Consider the following 14,265-nt stretch of genomic DNA (forward strand, 5'->3'; position numbering starts at 1 on the left):
CATTAAATTTCTATTTTCATGTGTTTAAATGGACTGCTATACTGTGCTAAGCACAAACAATAACATTTAAGTTTTCACTATAGTCTTAAAAGCCTTCTAGAGTGGGCTTTTTTACACTGGCTTCCTGCACTATTGAAATGTGTTGCCTTCTGACTTGCCTAGAAAAGGGTGTCTAATGTGATACAGGGAAACTGTCAATCTTGCCAAGAGAAGTAAATGCTCTGTATAAACTAAAGAAATACAGGGGCATAGGCTAGCCCAGTATCCTGTCTTCTAACAGTGGCCAATGCCAGGTGCTTCAGAGGGAATGAACAGAACAAGTGATCCATCTCTTGTTGCCCATTCCTAGCTTCTGATAAACAGAAGCTAGAGACACCATCCCGCCCATCCTGGCTAAATAGCCATTGATGGACCTATCCTTCATGAACTTTATCTAGTTCTTCTTCGAGTGATTGCTCATATCCATTCCAGTCAGGTGTGCGCGCGCCACGTGCACGTTCGTCGGAAGACTTTTTTTTTTACCCTAGCAACACTCGGCGGGTCGGCTGGGTGCCCCCTGGAGTGGCACCCGTGTCAGTCGTTGGAACAGTGGATTGCGGCTTAGCTGACCTCCACCTTCCCTAGCTACTCGTAATTTCTCGTTATTGTATACATAGTTATTATTCTTATAGATAGATTTAGTTGTAAGTTCTTACATTAATAGTATAGTTAGTTTAGTGCTACTTAGCGGGATTCGGGGAGTAGCCCTTTCCCCACACCCAGTGCCAGAGCTCATGCCCGGCTCACCCGGTTTCAAACCGTGCTCGGCCTGTCACAGGCCGATGCCAACAGGAGACCCACATGACTCCTGTTTGAAGTGCCTCGGGGAATCGCACTTAACAGCTAAGTGCCCTGTTTGCAAGGCTTTCAAGCCGCGAACTAAAAAGGAGCGGGACATCAGACTGAAACAGCTCCTCATGGAGGCGGCCTTGACACTGCCACCTTCGGCACCGAGTGCCGGTCATTCGGTGAGTAGAGGCACCCCTACGGCACCAGATCGCACCGGTACGCCTAAAGACTCTCGGCACCAGCCACCACCGGCACCAAAGTCGACTCCACGTCGCTCCCTCTCCCCGATGTCGAAGAAGGCCAAGACTCCTGCTTTGGCACCGCCCACGCTGCAGCCAGAGAGTGCGCCCAGATCGGACCGCCCGGTGCCGATACTTGCCGCGGCACCAACTAAATCGGCACCGTTGATTCTGGACCCACAAGGGCAGTCGAGTCCGGCGCCTGATAGCTCCCCAGCGCGTGCCGCGGTAGAGCTCACCGTGCCATCCACGCCAGAGGCGTACTCGGCGGCGAGAGACTTAATCGCCTTAATGGACTCGGCACTGCCTCTACCCTCGGCACCGCCGGTGCGGGTAATCCAATCTCGGGGCAAGCCGACCCTGACTAGACCACCGTCTGTCGGCACAGCGGACCAGCACCGCTCAAGATCGCGGTCCCGCAAACGCTCCAGGTTGAGACGACGCTCCCGCTCTTGATGACACTCGCAGTCCTGGCACCGTTCTCCTACATGGCACTGGTCAGACTCGCGGCACCAGTCAGACGCCCGCTCTCCACCTCACTATCCGTGGCACCGCTCCAATTCTCGGCGCCGATCCAGACACCGTACCTCTCGGAGCCGTTCACACCGCAAAGACTTGAGATCTCAGTCGACCTCCCAGCACCAGTCTGGTCGCAGGTCCCGATTTCGATCCCAGTACCGCTACGAATACCGGCACCGGTCCCCGTTAAAGAAGGGAGCGAGGTCCGTCAGAACCTCAGCCCAAGGTTTCTCTGCTCCTCCATGGCCATCCTGGCAGACGTCGGTGTCCTCTCACGCGGACAGTTATTACGACCAGGAGCGAGATACGGAGGTGCCTACTGGGGTCTTCCAGGAGGTCCGGTCTCAGGACCTGGGACCTCGCCAGTGGTCCTTTTGGACACCCTGGGTGTACCATCAGGCCTAAGGTGCTCCATTGCTCAAGACCTGCTCTGCTTCCTCAGAGCCTCGAGCTTCAGAGGCCACCATTAGCCGTCCCCCTCCAGCTGAGACAGAGGAGCAGATAACCCATCCACCAGGTTCCCCGGTACTGCTGGAGCAGGAACTGACCCATGAGCAAGAGGCCATTCATGATCCCCTCATCCCCGGCATATCATCCTTTTCCTCCCCGGACAAGGCGGTGGCAGGGACCTCATCATCAGGGCCCCCGCCGATAGACCTCAGAGCCCATCAGGACCTCCTTAGGACGGTAGCGCTCAACATCAATCTTCCCGTAGAGGAAGTCCCGGAGGTCGAGGACCCAGTTGTCAGCATCCTGTCGGCAGATACCCCCACTAGGGTGGCTTTGCCTTTCATCAAGACCATCCAGGCCACTGCTGACACCTTATGGCAGTCCCCAGCCTCCATTCCCCCTACGGCAAAGGGAGTTGAGAGGAAATACATGGTACCCTCTCGGGGGTACGAATACCTATATGTCCATCCTCCTCCCTCCTCATTAGTTGTCCAATTGGTCAACGAGAGGGAATGCCACGGCCAACAGGTGCCAGTCCCCAAATCAAAGGAGGCTAGGCGGATGGACCTACTGGGCCTCAAGGTATATTCGGCAGGTGCCCTACAGCTCTGGGTGGCCAACCAGCAGGCTCTCCTGAGCCGTTATAAGTACAACACCTGGGCGGAGGTGGGTAGATTCACAGAACTTCTACTCCCGGACTCTTGCCAGGAATTTGCCACATTCCTTGAAGAAGAGAAGAAGGTGGCTAGAACCTCCCTCCAGGTTCTCTCGATGCAGCCACTCGGCAGCCAGGACTCTGGCCTCAAGTATCACCATGAGGCGTATCTCATGGCTACAGGTCTCCAACCTGCCACCTGAGCTACAATACACCATCCAGGACTTACTCTTTGATGGCAAGGGTCTCTTCTCTGAGAAGACCGACCCCAGGTTGCAGAGTTAAAAGGACAACAGGGTCATCATGCGCTCGTTGGGCATGCATACGCCTGTGACCCAATGCAGACCCTTCCGGCCCCAACCCCACCGGCCGTACTTTGTGCCCCAGCACAGACAAGACTTCAACAGAAGGCGCGGGCGGGGTGGCCATAGACGCCAGTCCGGACCCCAAGGGGGTCAAAACCACGGGCCCCCCAAAAGCACCTCTGGGGCCTAAGTCTACCTTTTTGAAGGTACGCACGAGGACAGCGTACCAGTTTCAGGACAAGATCCTTCTCCAACTGCCTCTCCTACTTCCCAATTGACCTCAGACATCTGGGTCCTACGAGCAGTGAAACAAGGATACCACCTCCAATTTGTTTCAACCCCACCTTCCCACCCACCAACCCAGTCCCTCTTCAGGGACCCCTCTCACGAGCAAGTCCTCTGGCCAGAGGTGCAGTGTCTCCTCGCCGCAGGAGCAATAGAGGAGGTACCACCAGACGAGAAGGGAAAAGGGTTTTACTCCCGCTACTTTCTGATCCCCAAGTCCAAGGGAGGCCTCAGGCCCATTCTAGACCTACGAGGCCTCAACAAGTTTATGGTCAAGTTGAAGTTCCACATGGCCTCCCTGGGGACTATTATCCCGTCCTTAGATCCTGGAGACTGGCATGCCGCCCTCGATATGAAGGACACGTACTTCTATATCGCCATGTTCCCTCTATACAGGAGGTATCTTCGCTTTGTAGCCAATCACCATCACTTCCAATTCACAGTCCTCCCCTTCGGTCTCTCTACGGCCCCAAGGGTGTTTACGAAGTGTATGGCCGTCGTCGCCACCCACCTCCGCCGACAGCAGATACATGTATTCCCGTATCTGGATGACTGGCTCATCAAGGGAACCTCCCAGACTCAGGTCAGACAGCACGTGGACATAATCACGGACCTATTCTCCCGGTTGGGGCTGCTCCTCAATGCAGAAAAGTCCACACTGGTTCCCACACAAAGGCTGGACTTCATAGGGGCAACCCTGGACTTCACTCAAGCCAGGGCCTACCTACCTCAGCCACGTTTCCAGACGATCACTGCGATCATTCGAGGTCTGCAGAACTCCCCGACCACCTCGGCTCGCACGTGTCTCGGCCTACTAGGCCATATGGCCGCCTGCACTTACGTGACCAAATATGCCAGACCCCGCCTCTGGCCCCTTCAAACGTGGCTCAACTTGATCTACTGCCCAGGCAGGGACCCAATAGACATTCTGGTGACTGTTCTCCCGAGCACCTTACGCTCCATCGACTGGTGGCTGACTCCCTCCCTGATGTGTGCAGGGCTACCGTTCCATCCACCACAGCCCTCACTGTCCCTAACGACAGATGTGTCATTTCTCGGTTGGGGGGCTCACCTCGGTCACCTTCATACCCAGGGCCTTTGGGCATCACAGGAGCTGATGCTCCACATAAACATCCGGGAGCTGAGAGCAGTCCACCTCGCGTGCCAGGCGTTCCAGCAACATCTTCACGGCCGTTGTGTCTCAGTGTTTACAGACAACACAACGGCTATGTATTATATCAACAAACAGGGAGGGACTCGCTCTTCTCCCCTGTGTCAAGAGACCATTCGACTCTGGGACTTCTGGATAGCCCACTCAATAGACCTGGTAGCGTCCTTTCTCCCAGGGGTTCGGAACACTCTAGCAGATCAGCTGAGCAGATCCTTCCTCTGTCACGAATGGTCGATAAGACCAGACGTTATTCATTCCATCTTCCAGAGGTAGGGTTTGCCCCTCATAGACCTGATCGCCTCTTGTACGAACAGGAAATGCCAAGCGTTCTGCTCCTTCCAGGGTCTTTCACCAGGATGATCACAGACGCATTCCTCATGTTCTGGGGGCGCCACCTGCAGGCCCTTCACCTTACGGCATGGCTCCTGCATGGCTGAACAGACCGGAGTTACGCTGTTCCGCTCTGGTACAGCATGTTCTCCCAAGTAGCAGAAAGCCTTCCACTCGGTCAACGTACCTGACCAAGTAGAAACGTTTCTCCTGCTAGTGTACAACGCAGAATGTTACTCTTTCTGAGGTCTCGATACCCGCTGTTTTGGACTACCTCTGGTCTCTTAAACAACAGGGCCTGGCGATATCTTCTCTGAGGGTGCACTTGGCGGCTATCTCCACATTCCATCCTGGAGAAAGTGGCTACTCTGTGTTTTCCCACCCCTTAGTTACTAGATTTCTTAAGGGCCTGGAGCGCCTCTACCCCCCAGTACGCCGCCCTGCCCCCACCTGGGACCTCAACTTAGTCCTAAACCGACTTATGCATCCACCTGTTGAGCCATTGGCGACTTGCTCACTCCTGTACCTGTCGTGGAAGACAGTCTTCCTAGTGGCCATTACATCGGCCAGAGGGTCTCCAAACTTAGAGCGCTTACGGTGGACCCACCGTATACTGTCTTCCACAAGGACAAGGTATAGTTGTGACCTCATCCGGCGTTCCTCCCTAAGGTAGTGTTGGCTTTCCATACCAACCAGGACATCTTCCTCCCGGTCTTCTTTCCGAAGCTTCACTCTTATTGACGGGAGCAGCAGTTGCACTCCTTAGATGTCCGTAGGGCGCTCGCTTTTTATATTGAGCTGACAAAGCCCTTCTGGAAATCCCCCCCCCCAGCTGTTCGTGGCAGTGGCTGAACGGATGAAAGGTCTACCAATCTCCTCCCAGAGGATCTCCTCTTGGGTAATGGCGTGCATACGCATGTGCTATGACCTGGCTCATGTCCCTTTGGGCCATCTCATGGCACATTCTACCAGAGCTCAGGCTTCATCAGCTGCCTTCCTGGCCCATGTGCCTATCCAGGAGATATGTCACGCAGCGACCTGGTCATCGGTCCACACCTTTGCTTCGCACTATGCTCTGGTCCAACAGTCTAGAGATGATGCAGCCTTTGGCTCAGCGGTTCTGCACGCTGTCACATCTCACTCCGACCCCTCCGCCTAGGTAAGGCTTGGGAATCACCTGACTGGAATGGATATGAGCAATCACTCTAAGAAGAAAAGACGGTTACTCACCTTTTGTAACTGTTGTTCTTCGAGATGTGTTGCTCATATCCATTCCAAACCCACCCTCCTCCCCCACTGTTAGAGTAGCCGGCAAGAAGGAACTGAAGGGTGGCCGGGTCGGCTGGGGTATATATCCGGTGCCATAGCGGCGCCACTCCAGGGGGCGCCTAGCCGACCTGCCGAGTGTTGCTAGGGTGTAAAAAAGTCTTCCGACGAACGTGCACACGTTGTGCGCACACCTGACTGGAATGGATATGAGCAACACATCTCGAAGAACAACAGTTACAAAGGTGAATAACCATCTTTTCTTTTTTGAACCTGTTATAATCTTTGGTCTTCATAACATCATCTGGCAAAGAGTTCCATAGATTGTATGTGTTGTGTGGAAAAAATATTTCCTTTTGTTTGTTTTAAACCTGCTGCCTATTAACTTCATTTGGTGACCCCTAGTTCTTGTGTTTATGAGGAGTAAATAACACTTCCTTATTTAATTTCTCCATACCAGTCATGATTTTATAGACCTCCCTTCTTAGTCATCTCTTTTCCAAGCTGAAAAGTCCCTGTCTTAATCTGTCGTCATATGGAAGCTGTTCCATACCCCTAATCATTTTTGTTGCCATTTTTTGTACCTTTTCCAATTCCAGTATATCTTTTTTGAGGTAGGGCAACCAGATCAGCACACAACATTCAAGATATGAGCGTACCATGAATTTATATAGAGGCAATATATTTTCTGTCTTCTTATCTCTCTTTCCTAATGATTTCCAACATTGTTAGCTTTTTTAACTGTCCTTGCATGTTGAGTGGACATTTTCAGAGAACTACCCATAATGACTCCAAGATCTTTCTTGAGTGGTAACAACAAATTTAGGCCCTATCGTTTTGTATGTATAGTTGAGATTATGTTTTCCAATGTGCATTACTTTGCATTTATCAACATTGAATTTCATCTGCCATTTTGTTGCCCAGTCACCCAGTTTTGTGAGATCCCTTTGTAACTCTTTGCAATCTGCCTGGGACTTAGCTATCTTCAGTAATTTTTAAATAATAATTGGAGATAGGTATATCTCCTAGAACTGGAAGGGACCTTGAAAAGTTATCAAGTCCAGCTCCCTGCCTTCACTAGCAGGACCAAGTACTGATTTTTGCCCCAGATCCCTAAGTGGCCCCCTCAAGGATTGAACTCACAACCCTGGGTTTAGCAGGCCAAAGCTCAAACCACATTTTGTAACATCTGCAAATCCCCCTCCAACTTCTTATTTAAGCTTACTTGACTCCTCACTGAATTTATCGTAACATGGCCAAATTCTGCATAATAATATGTTAAATGAGCTTCTGATTTTTGTGTAACTGTGATTGGTTAATGTTTTTAATGACTTCTATATTGCACTCTTACAGTTGCATTTTGCTGAACCTTTTCAGCCAGTGTCTGTCCTAGGTCAGTGGTTTTCAGTCATTTTTTTTTTTTTTTTTTTTTCCCATTTGTGGACCCCTAAAAATTTTTTTAATGGAGATGTGAACCCCTGAATTTGAGTCATAATCTGCAGACCCTCAGAAGTCCACGGACCACAGGTTGAAAACCACTATTCTAGCTAACACTTGAGATGCTTGCAATTCAGTGCTAGAATATAAAATGTTTATAAAAAAGTTTGTTTTAAACTAACTTCTTAACTTTGTTTTATGAAATATTGGGGGTAGTAGCGCTCTAAACCTAGAATTAACTTCTAGATTGCAGATGTGTTTTTAAAAAAATAAAGCTCAATTTGCATATCAAGAGCTTTTTCAAACATTAAAGCTCATTACATTAATGGATGTGACATCCCTGGAAGGCAACCTCGTGTCACATCATGGTCATCACAAATACCAGCTCTTAGCAGTGAATCGGCTCTTGTGAAAAGCCCTATATGAGAATTAAGTATTGTGAGAAGACAAAGCATGTTTTAATATTTAGGGAGGGGGAGGAAATGTTACATGTATATTGAATTCTAAATGCTGGTGGTGGCCAATCCTATCCTTTGGTTCCTAAATGCATAGGGACGCCATGACACTGCTAGACTTCAAAACCTCAGCATGCTGGGTGCTGAACTCTTGAAAATCTGTCCTACTGTGTCTAAAGGCAAGATCTAGCCTCTGATTTACTACAGCCTTGACTATACACAAATTGAATATACTAATATCATTAAAGTGGTATGCTCCCTGCAAAACAAACAGTGGTCAATATAGAGGTGCTTATACCAGTATGATTAGCCAACATAATTTAAACCAGGATAAACTAGGTGTGCAGAACATGTCTAACTCACACAGGTCACTTAATTTTTCTTTTTAGACAATGTTTGAAGATGTTAGTGGATTTGGGGCTTGGCATCGGCGCTGGTGTGTACTTTCTGGAAACTGCATCTCTTATTGGACATATCCAGATGATGAAAAGCGAAAGGTGATGTAGTTTATGATCCACCTATTATATTGCTTAATGTGGGGGTTCTTAATCTGCACTATTTCACAGTATCTGTTTTCCCTTAATCCTGCATTCATTTTTTACTGATGCAGAGTTAGTCCTTAGAAACCTAAGCTCTTAAAGCTTTTTGGGGTAGGATGTGCAAGATAACTCTTCTCTCAATTTGATTAAGTTCTTTACAACCCAGGACAAAAATGGAGAGTCAGATCCTGAAGTTGGTAGCATTTTCCATGGTAGTGGAGCAGGAGGTCCTCATTTTCACTATTTAATTTTCAAGATTTAAAGCTTTTTCCATTAGTGATCTTGTGTGATGATTGATGTGTCTTGTTCAATTTAAAAGAGGTGATGTAACATCCCCTGACAACTCTAATAAGCAAGTTTCATTTAAATGGTATGTGGATTGCCTCACAAGTTTGTCAGAAAGAATAGCATCCTTAGTCTGACAAACCCCATCGATAAAGCCTATTTTTAAGCAGTATGCTTTACCAAAGTAGAGGGCCAACTGTATTTATAGCATGATTTACTGCCTACGGAGTTCACTAAACCATGTTACAACTATGGCTTGTAGTCTTGCAGCTCCTTAATATGGTTGAGTTTGTCGTGCTTAAACACACATCTTGTAGACAGTTTGAGTTACTCTTTAACTAATAGCCCAAATCAAAAAGGTTAATCTCTCATTGATTTGGACCCCTCTTGGCTCCTCAGTCAGGTTCTATATGTGTATGTAAATATTTTCAATTCACGAGGGCTCCCTTCAAGGTGTTTTCTGGCTCACTTAAGTAGTTTACCGTTAAAAGGTTAATTTATTGTCAAAGCACAAATTTCTGCTTAAACTTCTGGGGCAAACACTGAACCTCTTGGGCTTTCTATGCCAGTCCACATGCATAGATATTGCATCTCCCTGTTAGCAGAAGAAGACAGTACACTGGCCAGCTTTGCCATAATGTATCATATACTTTTCCTCCTTGCTGCCTGGGAGAGATTATACTCTATTTTACAGCCTGAAAGATGGCTTGGATAGGAAAGTTCTCTGTACCTTGCTGTCTAAGGAGCTTTGAGATTGCTTCCCAAACTTCCTTGTATCAAATCTTCCAGGTTGTATCCTTGCCTCTTTCTAGTAACTGTGGGCAGGGCAGCAATGGTAATAGGTAACATTATTAACAGCATGTAATTTTTGTTGTAACTGTTGTTGTCACTGTTCTTCCTGTTGGCCTATACACAAGGTCTTGTGTATACCATGGCAAGAACCCCTAAATTCCGTGGCAGTGCTAACTTACTCTATCTCAAAGTCATTCATTCCCCACTAGAACTATGGCTCCTGTAACATTAAAATTTGTCAATGATTACTTTAAACAATAGGTTGGTCTGTCTAAGAAAACATATCTCCATAGTTTCAGAGAGGTAGCCATGTTAGTCTGGATCTGTAAAAAGCACCAAAGAGTCCTGTGGCATCTCAGCTGCTAGAAGAGGACCTCATCCTCCCTGATTGAACTAACCTCATTATCGCCAGACTGATTCTGGCCTGCATATTTATACCTGCCTCTGGAAATTTCCATTACATGCGTCTGGCAAAGTGGGTATTCACCCACGAAAGCTTATGCTCCAATACATCTGTTAGTCTGTAAGGTGCCCCAGGGCTCTTTGTATCTCCATAGTGGTTTCAGTAGCCCAGCTTAGAACCTTCTTTTCCATGTGTCAAGGGAAATGCCTTAAGTGGCTCATCTGCTCAGCTTATGAGCCCTACCCTTGTTCCCTGGCTACCTAGCTGCAAACCTAGACTACAGCTCTGCCTCTGGAACAGTGCAGGGATTGTACAATGTAATAAAACTAACTTTCCTTGTGGCTAATCATGCTGTGCACTAAAATGAATGGTGCAGTTTACATCTCAGTGCTACTGTTTCAGGCTTTCAGTAGATTTGGGCAACCATCACTGCACCAGTTTTCGTTCATACTTCCAAAGCTATCTTTGTGACTAATGAGTAGGTTTGTAAGGATTTGATTTCTAAGTGTTAATTTCACAGTGTGCACACGTGTGCGCGCGCACACACACACACACCTACCTTTTTGCATAGATGATAGGTAAAGTAAGAAAAGTGCTACTTGAGAACTTAGTTTGATTTAAGGATATTTGTTTTGTATATTTTGACATGTGATGCTGACAATTGTCAGTCAATAATTGTCTGACCCCTACCTCCTCCCCCTTATGTCATTCAACTCTGAAAATTTAAGTAGATGCTGGAGCATAGTTCTATAGCAAGTGTTGAATTCTGCAGCCATGGAGTACATGGCAGGGTAGGTCTTGCTTATTCCACTGTAATATCTGCAGTCTCCCACTCCAGATGTGGCTGTTTCAACTTTTGGGGTGAACAGAACCCTGTTCATGCATGAGTGGAAAATCTGTTCTGGGTGCACGTAATAGGATACTTTTTGGCTAACAGTGCTATGTAGCATTACAAATCCTGTTTGCTATAACCTGACTCTTCCACTAACTTTCAGCATCCTATGGGCCGGATAAACTTGGCTAACTGCACTAATCGTCAGATTGAACCAGCCAACAGAGAGTTCTGTGCCCGACCCAACACTTTTGAGCTAATCACTGTCCGACCTCAGAGGGAAGATGATAAAGAGACTCTAGTCAGCCAATGTAAAGACACTCTCTGTGTTACCAAGTGAGTGAATACATATGACTTTCTTTTGCTTTAAAGTGCTGTAACCTTTCTGCAGAGTATTAGGATTGATATTAACAGGCTGTGATGCTGTTGGTCTTCAGAATTTGAATAGGACCATCATCAACTGCTATGTTAAGACACTGAGTGGGTTAATCTTGAGCCATTTTGTTTAGCTCTGTTTTACTATTCTGCTCACATCCAGTGTTGTGAGATTGAGGAACTGCAGCTCTCATTTTGAGAGCAGTACTAGTGTCCTATAGTTTGTCTGGCAGCACTTTGCATAGCTGTGTTTTATGTGGCAGACTGAAGGCTTTTGGTTTTTGGTTTTGTTTTTTTTCTTCATTTTTTTTCTGAGCCTTGCATCTTGATTGGTTGGAGGATTAGCAGGACTTTTTCAGAAGGGTGGTTGGCTTTAGTGACTTAGATGGAGAGTGGGAAGGATGTAGCAACAGACTTTTTATTAATTTTTTAATTTTTTTTTTTTAAAGGAACTGGTTATCTGCTGATACTAAAGAAGAGCGTAATCTTTGGATGCAAAAACTCAACCAAGTTCTTGTTGACCTTCGTATGTGGCAGCCTGACGCATGCTATAAACCTATTGGAAAGCCTTGAAACTATGAGGAAAATTGCCATGAGATTTTATGTACAAGAAAACAAACACAAACTACATTATAAATCCTTATATATATATAGGATTGTCTAAGGTCCTCTGGGTTACTTATTATACTTCATGCTTTAAATCTGGAAGAGTATGTGCCATTCATTATACAGGACTATATTATGCAGTATTTCTCTGTTTAGAATTTTAACTGATCTTTTTTTCCTAGCATTAATGAGTGTGATAGGAAGCAATTAAGTTCTTTGTGCTAAATATTAATATAAACTTCCACTTTTTGGAAATCTATACAGCTTAGTATGTTCTCTTAAAATACCAGTTTATTCTGAAACAGCTAAATCAGGACTTCACAGGAAATCCAGAAATTTCTTGTAAACCACAAGTGTTACTAGTTAACTGCATTTTCCTTAAGAGAACAGCGACTCATCAGAGTACACACAGTTTACTAGGTAGGGTGCTGAAGCAGGACAGAACTTCAGTGCTTTGAGGTTGTTAGTAATTCTTCCTTAGGCAGAAAAGTTGCCAGTTTTGTGCACTTTTCAGAGCGCAGTATAAACTTTCACTTGTGGAAACTACTTGTGGTCAGAACAAAAAATGTACAGATACATGCATAACTGTTTCTTACATTCTTAATCTTGTCTGCCATTTCTTATGGACAAGTGCATGGCACACGCTATGTGGTTTACAGGAGTTGAATTATGTATGCGGTATGTTGCACATTTTCATAGAAATAAAATATCTTGAATATTTTACTAGGGTTTTATAAATTTAGTTTCAAACTGCCCTAATTATGGTTCCTGAATCTCATGATTTGTACAGACTGTAATTCTCACTATTCCGCATTTGAGCACCAGGAAAATATATTGTAAAATTGTTTGGTTTTTTTATAAAACTCAACAAAGCTGCTATATACCAACTAATACTTTTCTGGCCATAAGTAATACCATAGAGTTGGCTGTAAGTGCAGGTAAAACTTTCTTTACTTCAAGCCATCAGTAAAATGGCAGAACTACTCAGTTGAAGTCCAAATATGAAATGTTCACAAGCTTTCCACCGCACTTAGTATAAAGTACTACAGCATTTTAAATTGCTATAGGCTGTTAAATTTTCACACTTGAAACACTAAATTCTGTCACCTATACCTTTTTCATCCTGTCATTTTGTACTATCGCTCTTGAATCTAGCTTTTTTTTTTTTTTTTTTTTGGACGGGGGGGGATCTTTAAATATTTCAGATTCATGTATTAAGATTTATTTTATTTCCTTTATGTAAAGAATAAAAACACTGAGTAAGCTTCTCAGAAATGGGTTGTCTGCAGTCATAGAAGTAAACTTTGGATTGGAGGGGGAGAAGAGTGTCTGTGAAGGAAGTGTATAACATTTCAGGGCTTCTAGTCCATATAAGATGGTGGATTGGGTTGTGCTTAGTGGTGGGGAAGACTGACTCGTATATTGTTGAGGTCTGGCCCATACTGTGCTAAGTCTGTAGTGATCTGACAATTGTCTGGTCTGTTTGATATATTCATTCCAGTTCAGTGGTCAAGTAATCAAGCTACAAACCTCTACCCTCTTGGCAACTTCATCAGAGACCAAGTGTTGGGTATGGGGCCTAGTGGTGGTCCAACCTGGTCAGGACTGAAGCATGTTGACAGGGCAGCATAAAGCTTGTACTTCCACTGTCTATGCTCTATCTGGATAGAGGACTTTAGTCTCCAAGTTTATGCACCTATCTTCCATGACAAGTGAACAGCTTCCAGGAAAACTGCAAAGAAAGTCTCTGGGCCACCAGTAATGGACACACTCAAAACATAAGCAACGCTCAAAGCAGAGTCAAGGGAGACCTCTCAAGTTGAGGGTAATGGAGCTGATGACATATGAAATGTAGGTACTTCAGAATTCGATGCGAGTTACAGAAAACTGCCCTCCCTGCTTTTTTTTATCAGGCCTGCTATGTGAATCTAAATTTTATTGAAATGAAAACTTTGGACTCTATTTTGAACTTCTGACTATTTAATTTGCATGCTGTTCATGATCGATCTCATTTTGAACTGCAAGCAGTCCAAACTCCTGAGCAGCTTAAAAAGCTTCTGTTGCCAATGTAATTCCTGCACAACGATGGGTATATTTTGATACCTTGTAACTCCAAAGCTAGAACCTTCTTCTCCATGTGTCAGGGGAAATGCCTTGTCCCAACAGAAAGCCAGGGACTCCCATCCTTCTAGTAGCTAGTTTCCAGTTCTAGTAAAACTCCAAGAGATTGGATCCAAAATTTTATGTGTATGGAAGTGTTTTTAAAACTTTGTAAAACTGAGATCTATAGAGTAGGTCTTATTGTACAAAGGGATCGTAGCTTTATAAGTGGAAGGATAAAAGAATAGTGCATTTCTAAATTTTAGTCTGTAAATACATGGTGTGTTCAGATCCCATGACAAGCTGATGTGAGAAATGTCTTCTCAGAGTTTCAATGTCCTGCCTAACTCACTCGAGGGTATTAGTCAATAAACCTGGGTGATAAAACACTTA

The 14,265-nt window shown here is 45.7% G+C and overlaps 1 protein-coding gene across 4 annotated transcripts in view; it reads left to right on the forward strand.

Moving 5' to 3' along the window:
- ANLN (anillin actin binding protein) overlaps positions 1-14,265 on the forward strand; it is a 56,929-nt gene extending 42,664 nt beyond the window's left edge. For all 4 annotated transcript variants that reach the window (XM_030551360.1, XM_030551358.1, XM_030551361.1 and 1 more), the window contains 3 exons: positions 8,330-8,437; positions 10,955-11,127; positions 11,616-14,265. In XM_030551360.1, coding sequence (XP_030407220.1) covers positions 8,330-8,437; positions 10,955-11,127; positions 11,616-11,739 — 405 coding nt within the window. In that variant the 3' untranslated portion in view covers positions 11,740-14,265. The remainder of the gene's footprint in view (positions 1-8,329; positions 8,438-10,954; positions 11,128-11,615) is intronic.

The sequence above is a fragment of the Gopherus evgoodei genome, chromosome 2 (assembly GCF_007399415.2).
Source record: "Gopherus evgoodei ecotype Sinaloan lineage chromosome 2, rGopEvg1_v1.p, whole genome shotgun sequence".
Lineage (NCBI taxonomy): Eukaryota > Metazoa > Chordata > Testudines > Testudinidae > Gopherus > Gopherus evgoodei.